The 14,149-nt window shown below is 35.9% G+C and overlaps 1 protein-coding gene across 1 annotated transcript in view; it reads left to right on the plus strand.

Annotated features, from left to right (window-relative positions):
* The window catches only part of SEMA3E (semaphorin 3E), a 248,405-nt gene that overhangs the window by 156,127 nt on the left and 78,129 nt on the right, over nucleotides 1-14,149 (plus strand). The window contains exons 3-4 of the mRNA XM_073238907.1: nucleotides 941-1,000; nucleotides 3,368-3,487. Of these exons, the coding sequence (XP_073095008.1) occupies nucleotides 941-1,000; nucleotides 3,368-3,487 (180 nt within the window). The remainder of the gene's footprint in view (nucleotides 1-940; nucleotides 1,001-3,367; nucleotides 3,488-14,149) is intronic.

The raw sequence follows: 14,149 nt of genomic DNA on the forward strand, positions 1-14,149 counted from the left end.
TCTAGGAGGAGGTTTAGGGTCCTGAGGCTCAGAAAACACTTGAGAACTTACCATTTGCTATGATAACTCAAATGCATCAGATTTTTTGGTTCCCACCCACAGATCTACTGCACTGTGGGGCTGGACAGAGAAACATGTATATTTTTTTAAAAGCTTCCTAGATAATACTTTGTCTTTGATAAAGTCATGGTAATGATTAAATTAAATACTGAATCTAAAGTGCTTAGTATAAAATTTAGGAAGTTGATAATGCCAAGTGTCAGTGAGGATATAGTACTGCTGATGGAGTGTAAACATGTCACCCTCTGGAGGGCACATGGCACTACATTAGCAGATTAAATAAATCATACCGTAAGGCACAGTGATTCTGCTCCTGGTTGTACGTACCAATGGTTTTCTTTTACATGTCACAAAGGGACATACACAAAGACATATCAACGTTTGGTCTGGTAGAGATTTTGGAGGCAATCTGAGTGTCCATCACCCAAAGAGTCATTCATCCTTTAATCCTTTCATGCTGCAAACACTACTGAGTCCACCACACACCAAGTTCTGTTCTAAGTGATAAAAATGCAAAGAGAACTTAAGGAGATTCCTGACTCGGAGGGGCAATCAGGTTCGAAAGAAAGACTGGATAGCAGAGGTCATGGCAGGTTAAGTACAGAGCAGGGCTGGTTGAACTGTGGGTGGAGTCTGAAGGGCTGAGACTTGAGGAAATCCTCAGAAAGGTTAAAAAAATTAAGTTTAGCATGAAGTAAAAGTTCACACACAAGAGTCTTAATTATGCAAATAATGATGTAAAGAAGGTAAAGTCTTGCTTTGTCTTCTCAGAAAACAACAAAATGAAAATGTATTGAACTACAGAAAAAAATGAAACGTTTTTCACTGTGGTTTTTTTTTTGTATACAGTTGTATAATAGTACAATATCTTCTATTTCAGATACACTGGCCTAGTACAGCACTAAAAATAGAAGAATGCATAATGAAAGGAAAAGATGCAGTAAGTATTATTCATTGTAAGTGAAACAAATCGCCAGTTATATTCCCGGTCAATCACAAATAACTAGATCTCCAACTTTTTATGTGCTCCTAAAAGCATATATGCAACTTATCTCAGGAAGAATATATATATACACACACATATATATGTATAGTATGTATGTACACATACTTTATATATGTAATTATTATATAACTAATTTCAGTGTAAAGTTCAAGGGAGCTGAACTGCCATCCAAATCTTGGTTTTTTATTTTCTTGTATTTTAATCAACTCAGATTTATAAATTCCTTCTACTAATGCATATTTCCTATGGGCTTGGGAGAAAAACATTTTCAGGTAATCTTTTTTTTTCATTTCAAGGAAAAGCTAAGCACATCTTTGTGAGATTCCATGTCACTTTGATTAATAAAGTAGAAACAAAAGGAGAAAAAAACAAGAAGTTGGAAAGAAGGCAAAGGCAATAAACACACACTACCTGCCCCCCAGCTCTGTCAGGGTCCCCCTCCTGGAACAACCTGTCCTCCATTTCTCCATAACAGCCCTGCCGGGTGTGAATGAGCCCAGCCTGGGTGGCAGCAGAGCTGCACCAGGAGTGAGAGGACTCACACGGGCCCCAAGCAGCTGGTTGGCAGCTCAGTGCATGTGTTTGCAGGAGGCCATGCATGTCTCCCTTGGAAAGTTAACATGCTTGTTTTCAGTAAGAAAAACCAATATGGTGTAAAAAACTAATGCACATTGTACCACCTCCTGATTCTCTGTAGCTGCTGGGTCACTGCCAAAGAATGAGTCCAGGCATTCCTGCTGCCTTAGTCCACCACGTGATGCTGACTAACTGAACACGCTCCTAGGTTATGTCACTCTAAGCCCAGCCGAGCCAAAATTTCATATAATTGGCTCATTCAAGATGTGACAATGTTTCAAGAGAAAAAAAGCAGGTGCCTGTAGCAATATGAGAATAGAATATTTTCCCCATGTCTAAGTGGTTAGAGTTTTCCAACTGCATGGGTCACCCACAGAGTAAAATGCTTCCTGAGTGGGAAATTGAAGGAGTAAATATATCTGTGTGCCCTAGTGAATCAGTTTAGGAGTGCATTCCTCATTCTTACCAAGGAAATACTATAATCTTAAGCTCTTACAGTGGTAATGTTCTGCTGGCTTTTTCACCTTAATAACTGTTATACCAGAGACTTTTAAAAGTCACAATCTGTCCTTATAAAACATTTCACTGTCGATGGTTGCATGTGTTGATATCAAAGTGATATTTAGCATTAAAAGAGGTTAATGTTTTGTTTTTTATTTTAAAAGGAATAATAACACCAAATTTGTCAAGAAGGTGTTTGCCAGAATTAATTTAGCCACACTGGTCTGAGCAGTTTTTTTTTTTTTTTTAGTTTGGCATAATGCTCTTAAAACTCACCTAGAAATTGGTGAATTAAAATTTGTGAAGCATGTAGTATGTATTAGGTACTGTGTTCGATGAATTGGATAATATAAAGGTGTGTAAAATAAAGACTATGTCCTTAAAAGTTTATAGCTGAATCTCAATGTAGGCAAACCAGAGCTCCTTGGCCAGAGGTAGCCTGTTGTGTATTTTTGTAAAAATAGTTTAATTGGAACATGGTCATTCACATTCATTTCTGCTATGTCTACGGTGGCTTTCATGCTATAGCTGCATAGGTAAATAATTGCAGCAGAGACCAGATAGCACATCAAACTAAATATATCTACTCTCTGGTCCTTTCTGTAAAAAGTTTCCTGACCCTTGGACTGCAATTGTCCAGTAAAAGGTATAAAATAACCTGTATTGGTTATCTTTCTGTCTTGAAAACTCTCTGTGGAAGTGCTTTATGTGAATTTATGTTTGAACGTATAAGACTTATTTTCCCAAACATCAAAGCTCTGTAATGCCCTAAAGTCTGCATATGTTTCATTAAGGGTAATGAAGCTTTTTGTAATTATTGGTTTTCTGACTTTATGCTGATGCATTGTTTATATGTACTTTTTAAAAATAACAGCCTTGGGAATAACGTAATTACTTAGCGGAACATAATGCCATGCAAATCGTTACGTTTGAATGAATTTCTGAGTAGGGCTTTTTAAATTCCTCAGTTGTGTACTGGAAGACAGGTAAAATGATGCAATTCCCATATAAAAGGTAATGCGTACATTGCAGCCAGCTAAATGGTGCATCTACCACCCCGGTCTCTTCTGCCACTGGTCCTTGCCCTCTTTGCATCTGCCACCTTGTCTCCTTGCCAGGGGAGACTTAAACATAAGATTTCTAAGGTTAGGAAAAACAAAAATCAAAAAGGGCTAAACACTTTAATTATATAAACCAATTTTTTTTCTTTTTCTTCTTGTTTAGAGTGAATGTGCAAATTACGTTCGTGTTTTGCATCACTATAACAGGACACACCTTCTGACCTGTGGTACTGGAGCTTTTGACCCACTTTGTGCTTTTATCAGAGTTGGTTACCATTTGGAGGTGAGAAAATTTCACTCGTATCAATGAAAGTAATGCTTAAAGGGTCTTTGTTTTAAAAGAAAAATGGTGTCATTTCCTCTGGTGAAAGGGAAAGGCGTTTGTGATGTACTGATTCATGTTACCTGAATCTGAGAAACGATCTCTGAGCCTTCAAAATCCTTGTCAGCCATGAAGTCTGTGTATCAGTCCATTCTTCATGTATTCATTCACTGAACAATTCATTGACTTAATTTGTCCAGTTAACAGTATTTGACATCCAATTCTGTTCTTTGTTGTATTCTCATATAAACTTTTATCAGTGTAACCACCAAACTAGAATATATATGAACATAAATAATAATGAATATGAATAAATTACCACATACAGTGTTTTCCAAAGGACATGCAAAATCTTTTTAATTACTCCAGTTTTCAATCAGGTGAAGTAAGGGAGGTGGAATTGGGTGTGGGGGGATGACCAACTGCTTTAAGCTAAATGTTAGTGGGCAAGGGCTATACACCTCTTCCCCACAAGACCCCACCATGAGGTGCTATAGTATAATGAGCACAAGTTTCAACCGAATTCTGCCACACATATTATAATATTTACTAACAAGCAGGTTCAAAGATCAGTCACATAATCTTTTCCAAAAAACTGGGTAAACTCTTAACTTTCATTTATTTTAGGCACATTTTCAAGCACCTTCTATCACAGTTTAACTTGGAAGCATGTTACACAATATTCTGATGTCAGGATCTGTTACCTCTTTCAGGTCAGAAGGAAGACTCCTACATTAAGATGGGACACAGATAAAACAGGGCTTTACATATTCTGTAGTTAAGACTCTTTTGATTCTTACATTCCATTTATGAAAGGGAAGTAGTGACTATAAAATATTTTCAGCCACCACATCCAAAGAACAACATTCATTTCACTAGTGAAAAATCATTTCTGATATTTCTTAGTTAACACTTGGGTGTACATCTAATTAGCAGTATCTGAAGTGCTTACTCAAGTGCCTCTTGAGAGTGTCCCTGATTAAGGTACTTCAGCTGTTAAGTGTCATTATAGGCAGGATTTTTGATGAGCATATTTTAAATGTTAACTAATCACCTCTAGTTGTAGATTAAAGCTAATAAGTAGCATACACAAATACATTACAGTGTATTACTGAATTATTTTAAAAGAAATAATACAGATGATATAATGGGAGAAGTTTAGAGAGTCGAAGACAAATCAGTCCAGTGCAAAGTCAGAACACTAACATATATGCAAATATATAGAGTATATATATGTATATACATATATTATATTCATATATGAACACACACATATACATATATACAAAGTCAGAATATATACACCTTGTGGTGCAGATCTGCTGGCAACAAATCTGCTGTTTTTTTTATCTGAAAACGCCCTTGTATTTTTGAAGGATATTTCCCTGGATAGAGAATTCTGGGTTAGCAGTTTTTCTTTCGGTATCTCAAACATGCTTTATTGTCTTCTAATCTCTTTCTGATGTAAAATCAGGCTTCATTAATATTGATATTATGTTATTTGTAATTCCTTTGTCTTTTTAAATTTTCTCTTTCTCTGGTTTTCAGCAATTTTTCTACAGTGGACCTATGTGTCCATGTGTGTCTAGGTGTGATGGGTGGGAAGCTTGGGATTTACATTTCTCGGATGTAAATCCGAGATTGTATCAAAGATTCTTGGATACATAAATTTATTTTTTGCACCTAATTTGGAAATTTGGGGCCATTATGATTGCGAATAATATTTCTGCTTCATTCCCTCAGTCTTCTTCAGAGATTCATATATATATATACACATGCACGCGCGCACACACACACACACACACATTTGATGCATTACTTTTGGTCATTCTCCTATAGATCACTGAGATTCTGTTTATTTTTATTCAGTCTATTTTTTCTTCTGTTTTCAAATTGGATAAAATCTATTGATTTATTTTTAAATTCATTAACCTTTTCTTCTGACATCTCCAACCTGCTGTTAAGCCCACCCTATTAATGGTCCATACAGACATTGTACTTTTCAGTTGTAGAACTTTTCATTTTGTATGTTTTCCATTTCTACACTGAGTGTTCCCCCATATTTGTATTCATTATAACTATATTTTCCTTTAAGCCCTTGAACATATGTTTAACAACTGTTTTGTAAAATCTTGTGTGCTAATTCTGACACCTGTGTCAATTTAAGGTAAGTTTCCATTGATAGCTTTTTCTCTTCACTGTGAATATTTTCTTGTTTTTTTTCCATGTCTACCGATTTTTATTGCATACTGGACATTTTAAATACAGTTGACCCTTGAACAACATGGTTTTGCACTGCATAGGTCCCCTTATAGATTTTTTTGAATAAATACATTGGAAAAACTTGTGGAGATTTGTGACAACTTGAAAAACATTTTCTTTTCTCTGACTTACTTTATTGAAAGAATAAAGTATATAATACATATAAAATACAAATATGTGTTAATCAACAGTTTATGTTATCAGTAAGGCTTCTGTTTAACAGGTGCTTAGTAGTTAAGTTATTGGGGAGTCAAAATTATACACAGATTTTCAACTGCACAGGGGTTAGGGGTTTTGGTACCCTTGACCCCTACATTGTTGAAAATTCATCTATATGTATGTTTTCAAGATTCTAGGTTCTGTTACTTTTTTGAAGAAAGCTGATTTTTATTCTAGTGGCAGTTTGCCTGGCTGGACTCAAATTCAAAAATCTCTTGTGATGGGTAACAACCAAAAAACTCTTCCAGCTGTCCAGCCACTGCTCTTTATGGCCTGCCTGTACATGTATGTAGTTCAGATGTCAGCCAAGGATTTGGGAGAGAATCTAATCATAGACTTCAGCGTGCCTCCTTCAGGTTCTGGAAATGTCCTCTTGCTTTTCAGCTGACTTGGTATTTTAAGTCTCTGTTCTATAACTTTCCAAGCCACTAAGTCTCTACCTTTCTGCTTGAGTTCTAGCCATTCCTTGCTACATGAATTGTGGGGGTTTGCTTGAGTGAAAAACTCTCCAGTCTTTGCTCTTATCCTACCTCCAGCACCTTAAAATATGTGTTATTTAATGTTTTTTCATTAGTTTATCATCATTATCTGTTGAGGAGTTAGTCCAATATAAATGCACTGTCATTAACAGAAGTCGAACTCCGTTATCATTCACCTTCATATATGTGATACTGAATATTTCTTCCTATAATTATTTAAGTATCAAATATGATTGAAAACCTACTTTGAAAAGTATTCCATGTATGTCATATAACATGTGGTAATAATAAAAGCAGTGAGAAGTTTATTTCCAAAACTTCATTTGAAACCTTGGTAAAATTTTCTATAAGTGAATGAAAAATTGAAAATTCTTATAGGCAAGGAAAATACATTGATTAAAAACCTCAGAGACAGGGACATATGAGGTTGTTCTGCAGAATATTAGTTGAGTAGGGGAACATCAGGAGATAAAGCTGGGGCAGATTGGTGGAGGATTTATTGTGGACAGTAGCATTCTGTAGTTATTTTTAATAACAGAGACTAGAAGGAGTTTAGGCAGTGTTTGATTGACATGACATTTAGTAATATTTAGGATTGATTCAAGCAGACAGAGAAGAAAGGCAGAGAGAAATTAAAAGGGACTATTACAAGCATCTTTGTGAGAGATTAGGAGGATTTTTAGCAATGTTATCACAAGAGCAAAGGAAAGAAAGTGTGGAGCTGAGGTGAGAAGCTGCTCAGCAGGAGAGTTTTATATAACAACATTTTATTGGATGTTGCTGATGAAAGGGAATTAAAAAACAATTCCAATTTTATTCCTTGGTGATTGAGAAGAAAAACAAGGGATCTAAGGAGTAAGAATAAACTTTTCTGAGAGCACACAAAAAAATGCTCAGTATTTCTCAGTTCTAACTTTTTCATTTCCTTGTACAGAACTATTTGAGAAACAAATCTGGAAGCTAGGAGAGGGTGTTAGCAGAATAGGTTGACTTATTGAACCCTAGATGGTTAATGGTTCCTAAAAGAATCTGTCCTCTGTCTCTGTCTCCCTGTCTTACTCTTTCTTTCACTTTTCTTGTCCCCCTCTTACTTTTTATTCAAGTAACTTGGAAAATACCATTATTTAGGTGACAATGGAATATCTAGTGAGTATTACTGTAAACAGAGACTGAGCAGACAGAATGGGTATAAGGTAAATCAAATTAGTGCAAATTCATAACCATACTAGTAAAAGGAGAAAAATTAAATAATAGACAATATCATTAGTGTTACGGAGGGGCAGTTTTGGTAAAGGCCTAAGTAGTTAGCTCTATTAAGAAGTTATTGAATGGTGACAATTAAAGGCAGTTATATTGCCTATATTTCAGAAATAGAATTGTTAAGGAAGAGAAATATGGGGAAGGATACAAAAAGTGGAAGAGTATTAAAGGGAAGTTTTCCTAGAATGTGCCTGGTAGGGAAAACAAACTATTTATCAAATAAAAGTATATGACCATTTACCTTCTTGGAGATAAGGAGGGCTGGTGGAGAGCAAGTTTGGCAAGGAGGGAGATTGCAGGATACTCAGTGGAGAGATCTCATTAACAGCTAGATATAAAGGGCTATCCTTGATGAGGGAGACCTGAGCTAGAATGCAGATTTGAGAACTAACAGTGTGTGTGTGTGTGTGTGTGTATGTGTGTGTGTGGGTGTGTGGGTGTGGGTGTGTGTGTGTATGTGTAAAAACCGAGATCTTTAGGCATGATATCATTACCTAGGAAGAGAATTTGAATTAAAAGGGAAAATAGCTGAAAGAGAGCCAAGAAGCACCAATATCTGAAAGGCTAAGGGAGGAAAACAAACCCACTCTGGAGGTTCATAAGGAATGACTAGGAACGTTAAGAGAAAATAGAGTGAGAGAGCACAGAAATGAAGTGTTGTTAAGTGTTCCAAGTCCCAGAATACAAGGGTCATTGGACTAGGAAGTCCCCATTTTCTCGATAGCTGTTACCCAGGGGCTGCTCTCCCTTCGGAGGGGCCACCTAGTTCCTTGCCATGTGGCCCTATCACATAACATGGTGGTATATTCCTTCAAGGCCAGCAGGAGAATGTTTCTGTCCCATATAAGAGAGTCATATAATACAATCATGAGAATTACTACACCTTCACCAAGAAGTATTATAATCTAGAGATTGGTTTCCTACCATATTTGTAGATCTCACCCACACCCAAGGGTATAAAGGATTTCTATATGTGGGGGTGGTAACCTGTGTGCTATTAGCATTCTACCTACCATACTATTATTTACATACGTTAGGAATGAAAGGAAGATTCTGTTAGGTGTTTTAAGAGGAACTTTCTGGGGGAAGCAAGTCAAAAGCATAGAATGAAGGGTGAGCAATGAAGTCATTTGTTTTTAAACTTTGTCTGGGGCTCTCCTTTTAAAAAGAAACCTGCATTTCTACTTGCAAAGATTACGAAGATTAAGGATGATTATGTAGGTCATCTTCAAAATTTGGCCAAATGAGGGAAAATTTTATTGTTCTTGAGGGTGTAAGTATTTAAATAGCAAGTGCTGCCATATTTCATTAGTGTAGGGCATATTTTCTCTCTGTGTTTTTATTTAAAGCCCTCTTTATTTCAGTCTTTAAGTATGCCGAATAAATTAGTTATGCAGATGTGTTTGGCACTAAAGATAATAATTAATGCCCTTTTCAACTTTGAGTATATGATTCTTACACAAGTTTCTTCTAGCACAGAAAGTAACAGCTGAGCTATTTAAAGGGATACTATCAGCTTCAAAATCATAAGGGTTATACATATATCTCACTCTGCTATAACTCTCTTTGAAAATATGTTAGAAACCATCCCAAATAATTGTTCTTGAGGGTGTAAGTATTTAAATATAAAGTGCTACCATATGTATGTACCAAGTTAGCCCACATTTGTACTTCATAAATGAGGAATGCTGTATTTTTCTACCTGTTTGTGTTCTCTGGCTAAATATTTTATGAAGTACCAGTAAGATATTACTATTTAGACAAGAAAGACTATTGCTTTTTAGAGTCATATGTTTTATATAGTATTGGTCCTTCAGAGCTTGAACACTTTATTTTCAATAAATAATGAAAATACCTTTTCAGGAAATAATACTGAAGTATCCAAAATAGATTAAATCATGTTATGAATACATGGCTTTTTATCAGAAATATTTTTCTCACAGGTACCTAGTTAATATTTGTTTCTTAACAGATTTGTTGTATTTTGTTTCTGTTTGTGGTAAAAAATTCCTTTGGGATAATCAACAAAACTTGTAACTGTTTCCAGAGGTTTAAAAAGTTACCCTTTAGAGTAATGTGAGTGATACTAGTATTTTGTTTTACACAACTGAGAGGAACAGACTGTGCATTTATTATTCTTTGTGTTTTTAACAAAGAAATATGCATATTTTGATTTTGTGGATTATTTTGTATAATATCAACTAGTTAACAAAATCTTCCAGATTATAATTTGCACAAAGATATTTTTATAAACCTTACTGATCACATGTTTTGAAGGGTCACACTGATCTATTATTTTCTGACACATTTATATGAAATTAATATATAGAAATGATTTGTTGGTTTAAAAATTATGGCAATTTTAAATATTCTCATTTCAAATAAGTCAAAGGCAATTTGTATCACCCTATGAAGTCAGGTTTATGTTTTGTTTTGGCTTCAGTCTACGAGTTTTTCATTTTGCAGACCAGGTGCTGTATGTGTATTTTGACTGGGAAAGTAATGGAAATTACAGGCAATGAAAATAGAAATTATCTGACCTTGGTAATCTATTTTTTTTGGAGCAGGGTGAATTGAAATAGTTTATATATTGAAATAGAAGTAGAGAAAATGGAAATAGCTTATATATTGAAATAGATAATGAAAGGTAAATGTGGAAGAGGAAATTATAACATAATGGCTATCAAATAAAGATAGCATATGAATAGTTCTTTAAAAAGAACACAGAAATTTTTGAGTAGGTAAAGAAGGCTCTTTCAAATTTCATATCATATTGTATCAAGATTCATTATTTACAAAATAGCATTGGAAGACTTAAGTAGCATTTATATGTTAAAAAGAAATCATCCATCTTGTCCATCCAACACTCAGTCCTTTTCTACATTGTTCCTTCTGCTTATGTTACTACAAGTAGATATTTTTCAGCACAAGTGATAGAAAAGGCAATGTTATTATTCCTGGGGTGTAAAAAGGTGAGTATGCCACTTTCTCTAGGAGCTCACAGTCTATTACTTTTGTGATTTTTAAAATCCCTAAGGTTATTTAAAAATCTCTCAGAAGAGAGGGATTGTTCCTCAAGTCTCTCTCTCCTGTCAGATGTAATAGTGAAAGCTGGTTATATGATGATCTGGTGGGAAGGCACACAGGATTCCTTGTGCTTGTTTTTGTCTGAGAATGATGAAATGGAGTATCTTGGAAAGGCAGGCTGCCTGACACACTTCACTGCGGCTCTCTATTTTGCACACTCTGTGTGGGAAGCCGGTAGTAAGAAGCCTCTCTCTCCAGCCCCACTTGCCTGTGAGCACAGATGGCACAGAGAGAACTCGGCTGAGGCTGTGTTGCTGAGCTTTTCTGTTGGCCCCCAGGGAATGTGGCACCAGGAGAGGCTTGTGTGGGGCCAGAACTGTAACTGATTGTGGAACTAGCAGGCCAGATACACAGGAAGCAGTGAGCCCTGCTGTGAGGGTTTTTCCACTACCTGAACTATACGAATACATGGATGAAGTGAACAAAATAAAAAGTGAAAGTGTTCCAGTGCCAAGTTTTACTCACCTCTTCCATGGCACCTCTTCCTCTATGATTGTGTGCATGTGTGTGTGTGTAAAATAAAAAATGTTAATACTCTATTTGAAGTTCTGATTTTCACTCAAAAATATTTCATGGGCATTACTATACATATATTAGGGTGTAGTCATTCTATCTCATTCATTGAAATGGCTGCATAGTATTTCATAATAAGGATGAACTATAATGTATATAATTAAACAATTTATTCTTAAACTGTTAATCCTGAGGCAACAGGGAAGCAGAGAATGGGTCTGGTGCTTGAGTGGCTGGGCTCCTAAAGGGTGAATGGGCTGCTTATGGCTGTAGCCCAGTGAGCAATCATGTCTCTTCAGTCAGATCAGATGTTATAAACTGGCAGCCATTTGTCCGATTCAGCTCACAGATGTGCTGCTTGTCACAGTCTTTCTTGTTTGTTTCCCTTTAAAGAGCCTGCATTTGAAAACCAGTTGGTTTCACATAGTAAATTGTGATTTCCAATGGATGGATTTGAAAAGAATCATTGGTGCTGCCCCACTGCTCACTGAGGGACATGTGGTTAGCAGTATTCCACCTCCCCATCACTCACATCATGCATGCTTACATCTGGCCTCCACCAGTTTGCCATCTCCACCTGGTTCCAACAGGCATTTGCATTTGTTCCTTAAGCACTAGAAGGATTATAAACTTCCCTAAGGGGTTATAAATCCCAGGGTTTTCCCAAAACCCCTGTTTAGAATCTAGTAGTTAGTCAATAACCATGGAATGAAGGAATGAGTGAGTGAATGAATGTATGGGTTTGTTACATCCATACTTTGACGTAAAACTGTATTTAAGATTTCAAAACAAGTCCAAATTAAGAAATTGGTGATAGTGTTTATAAGAGTATTTATATGCCTTCCCACACACAGTTTTTTCCTTAACTATGTAGATTTTTCCAACTCTTGAAAAGGTTTGGTGGTAACATAATAGATACTTGTCCATTCTTTACTGGACTTTGGAACTTAAATTAAGCAGTATAATGTAGCAGAGACATTGTTTAGGTACACTGCTTTGTTAATTTATAAAATACATCTTAAGCATACTTTTTTTAATTGAAGTATAGTTGACATATGATATTAGATTGGTTTCAAGTATACAACACAGTGATTCAGTGGTTACACACAATTTTAAATCCTCATCCCCACTAGTACAGTTACTATCTGTCAACATAGGAAGATGTTACAGATTATTGGCTATATTCTCTACACTGTACTTCCATCCCCATGACCAACTTATATTATGATTGAGAATTTTTGTGCTCCTTTATCCCCCTTACCTTCCCCACCTACTTACTCCAACCTGTCCCCCATGGTAACCACCAGTCCCTTCTCAGTGTCTATATATGTCTGCTGCTGTTTTGTTCATTGTGTTTTGTTTTGTTTTTAGATTCCAAAAATAATTGAATCATGTTTTTTTCTTCTCCACCTGGCATATTTCACTGAGCATAATATCCTCTAGCTCCATCCATGTTATCACAAATGGCAGGATTTCTTTCTTTTTTATGGCTGAATAATATTCCATTGTGTATATGTACCACATCTTCTTTATTCAATCATCTGTTCATGGACACTGGTTGCTTCTGTATCTTGGCTATTGTAAATAATGCAGCAGTAAATATAGTGGTGCATGTATCTTTTCAAGTCAGAGATTTTGTTTACTTTGGTTAAATTCCTAGAAATGGAGTTACTGGGTCTATTTCTATTTTTAGTTTTTTGAGGAACCACCATACTGCTTTCCACAGTGGCTGCACCAATTTACACTCCTACCACCAGTGTAGGAGGGTTCCTATTTCTCCACATCCTTGCCAACACTTGTTATTTCTTGTCTTTTGAATGGTAGCTATTCTGACTAGTGTGAGGTGGTATCTTATTGTGGTTCTGATTTGCATTTCCCTGATGGTTAGCAATGTGAAGCATCTTTTCATGTGCCTGTTGTCCATCTGTATTTCTTCTTTGCAAAAATATCGTTCAGGTCCTCTGCCCATTTTTTAATCAGGTTGTTGGTTTTTTGGTGTAGAGTCTTATGAGTTCTCTATGTATTTTGGATAATAACCCCTTATCAGATAAATCATTTATGAATATATTCTCCCATACTGTATGTGACCTTTTTGTTTTGTTGATGGTGTCCTTTGCTGTATGGAAGCTTTTTAGTTTGCTGTAGTCCCATACATACATAAAAGTATACAGATCCCCCAAAAAATATATCCACAATTAGTTTTCACAAATTGAAACACATCTATGTAACCAGCATCCAGATCAAGAAATAAAATACCACCAGCATCCAAGAATTTCTGTTGTGCTCCTTTCCAGTCACTATGGCCACCCCAAATAACCCCTACTCTGACTTCTTTCATCATAGAAGAGTTTTGCGTCTTTTAGAATTTTATGTAACTAGAATCCCACACTATGAATTTTTGTGTGTGCCTAGCTTATTTTGCTTAGTAAGATGTCAAGATTAATCTTTGTTGTGTGTAGTTGTGGTTCACATGTTCTCATTGCCATGCAGTGTTTCTTTGTGTGGATATGCCGCAATTTACTTACCCACTCTCTTTTTGCTGATCTCTTGGGTTATGTACATCTGTTGCACTGTTATTGTCCTGGTGTGGACATTCTTGTGCATGTCCTTGGGTAAACATATGCATGTGTTTTTGCTTAGTATATCCCAGGTGTGGAATTACTGTGATACAGAGGATGCATATGCCCAGCTTCAGTAAATGCTACCAAACTGTTTTCTACTCTTGTACTATTTTCATACCCATCAGCAATGCATGAGTGTTCCAGATAACACTTTGGTACTATCTGTCTTTTTCTAATCATTT

This window comes from Manis javanica, chromosome 6 (assembly GCF_040802235.1).
Source record: "Manis javanica isolate MJ-LG chromosome 6, MJ_LKY, whole genome shotgun sequence".
NCBI classification, from domain to species: Eukaryota; Metazoa; Chordata; class Mammalia; order Pholidota; family Manidae; genus Manis; species Manis javanica.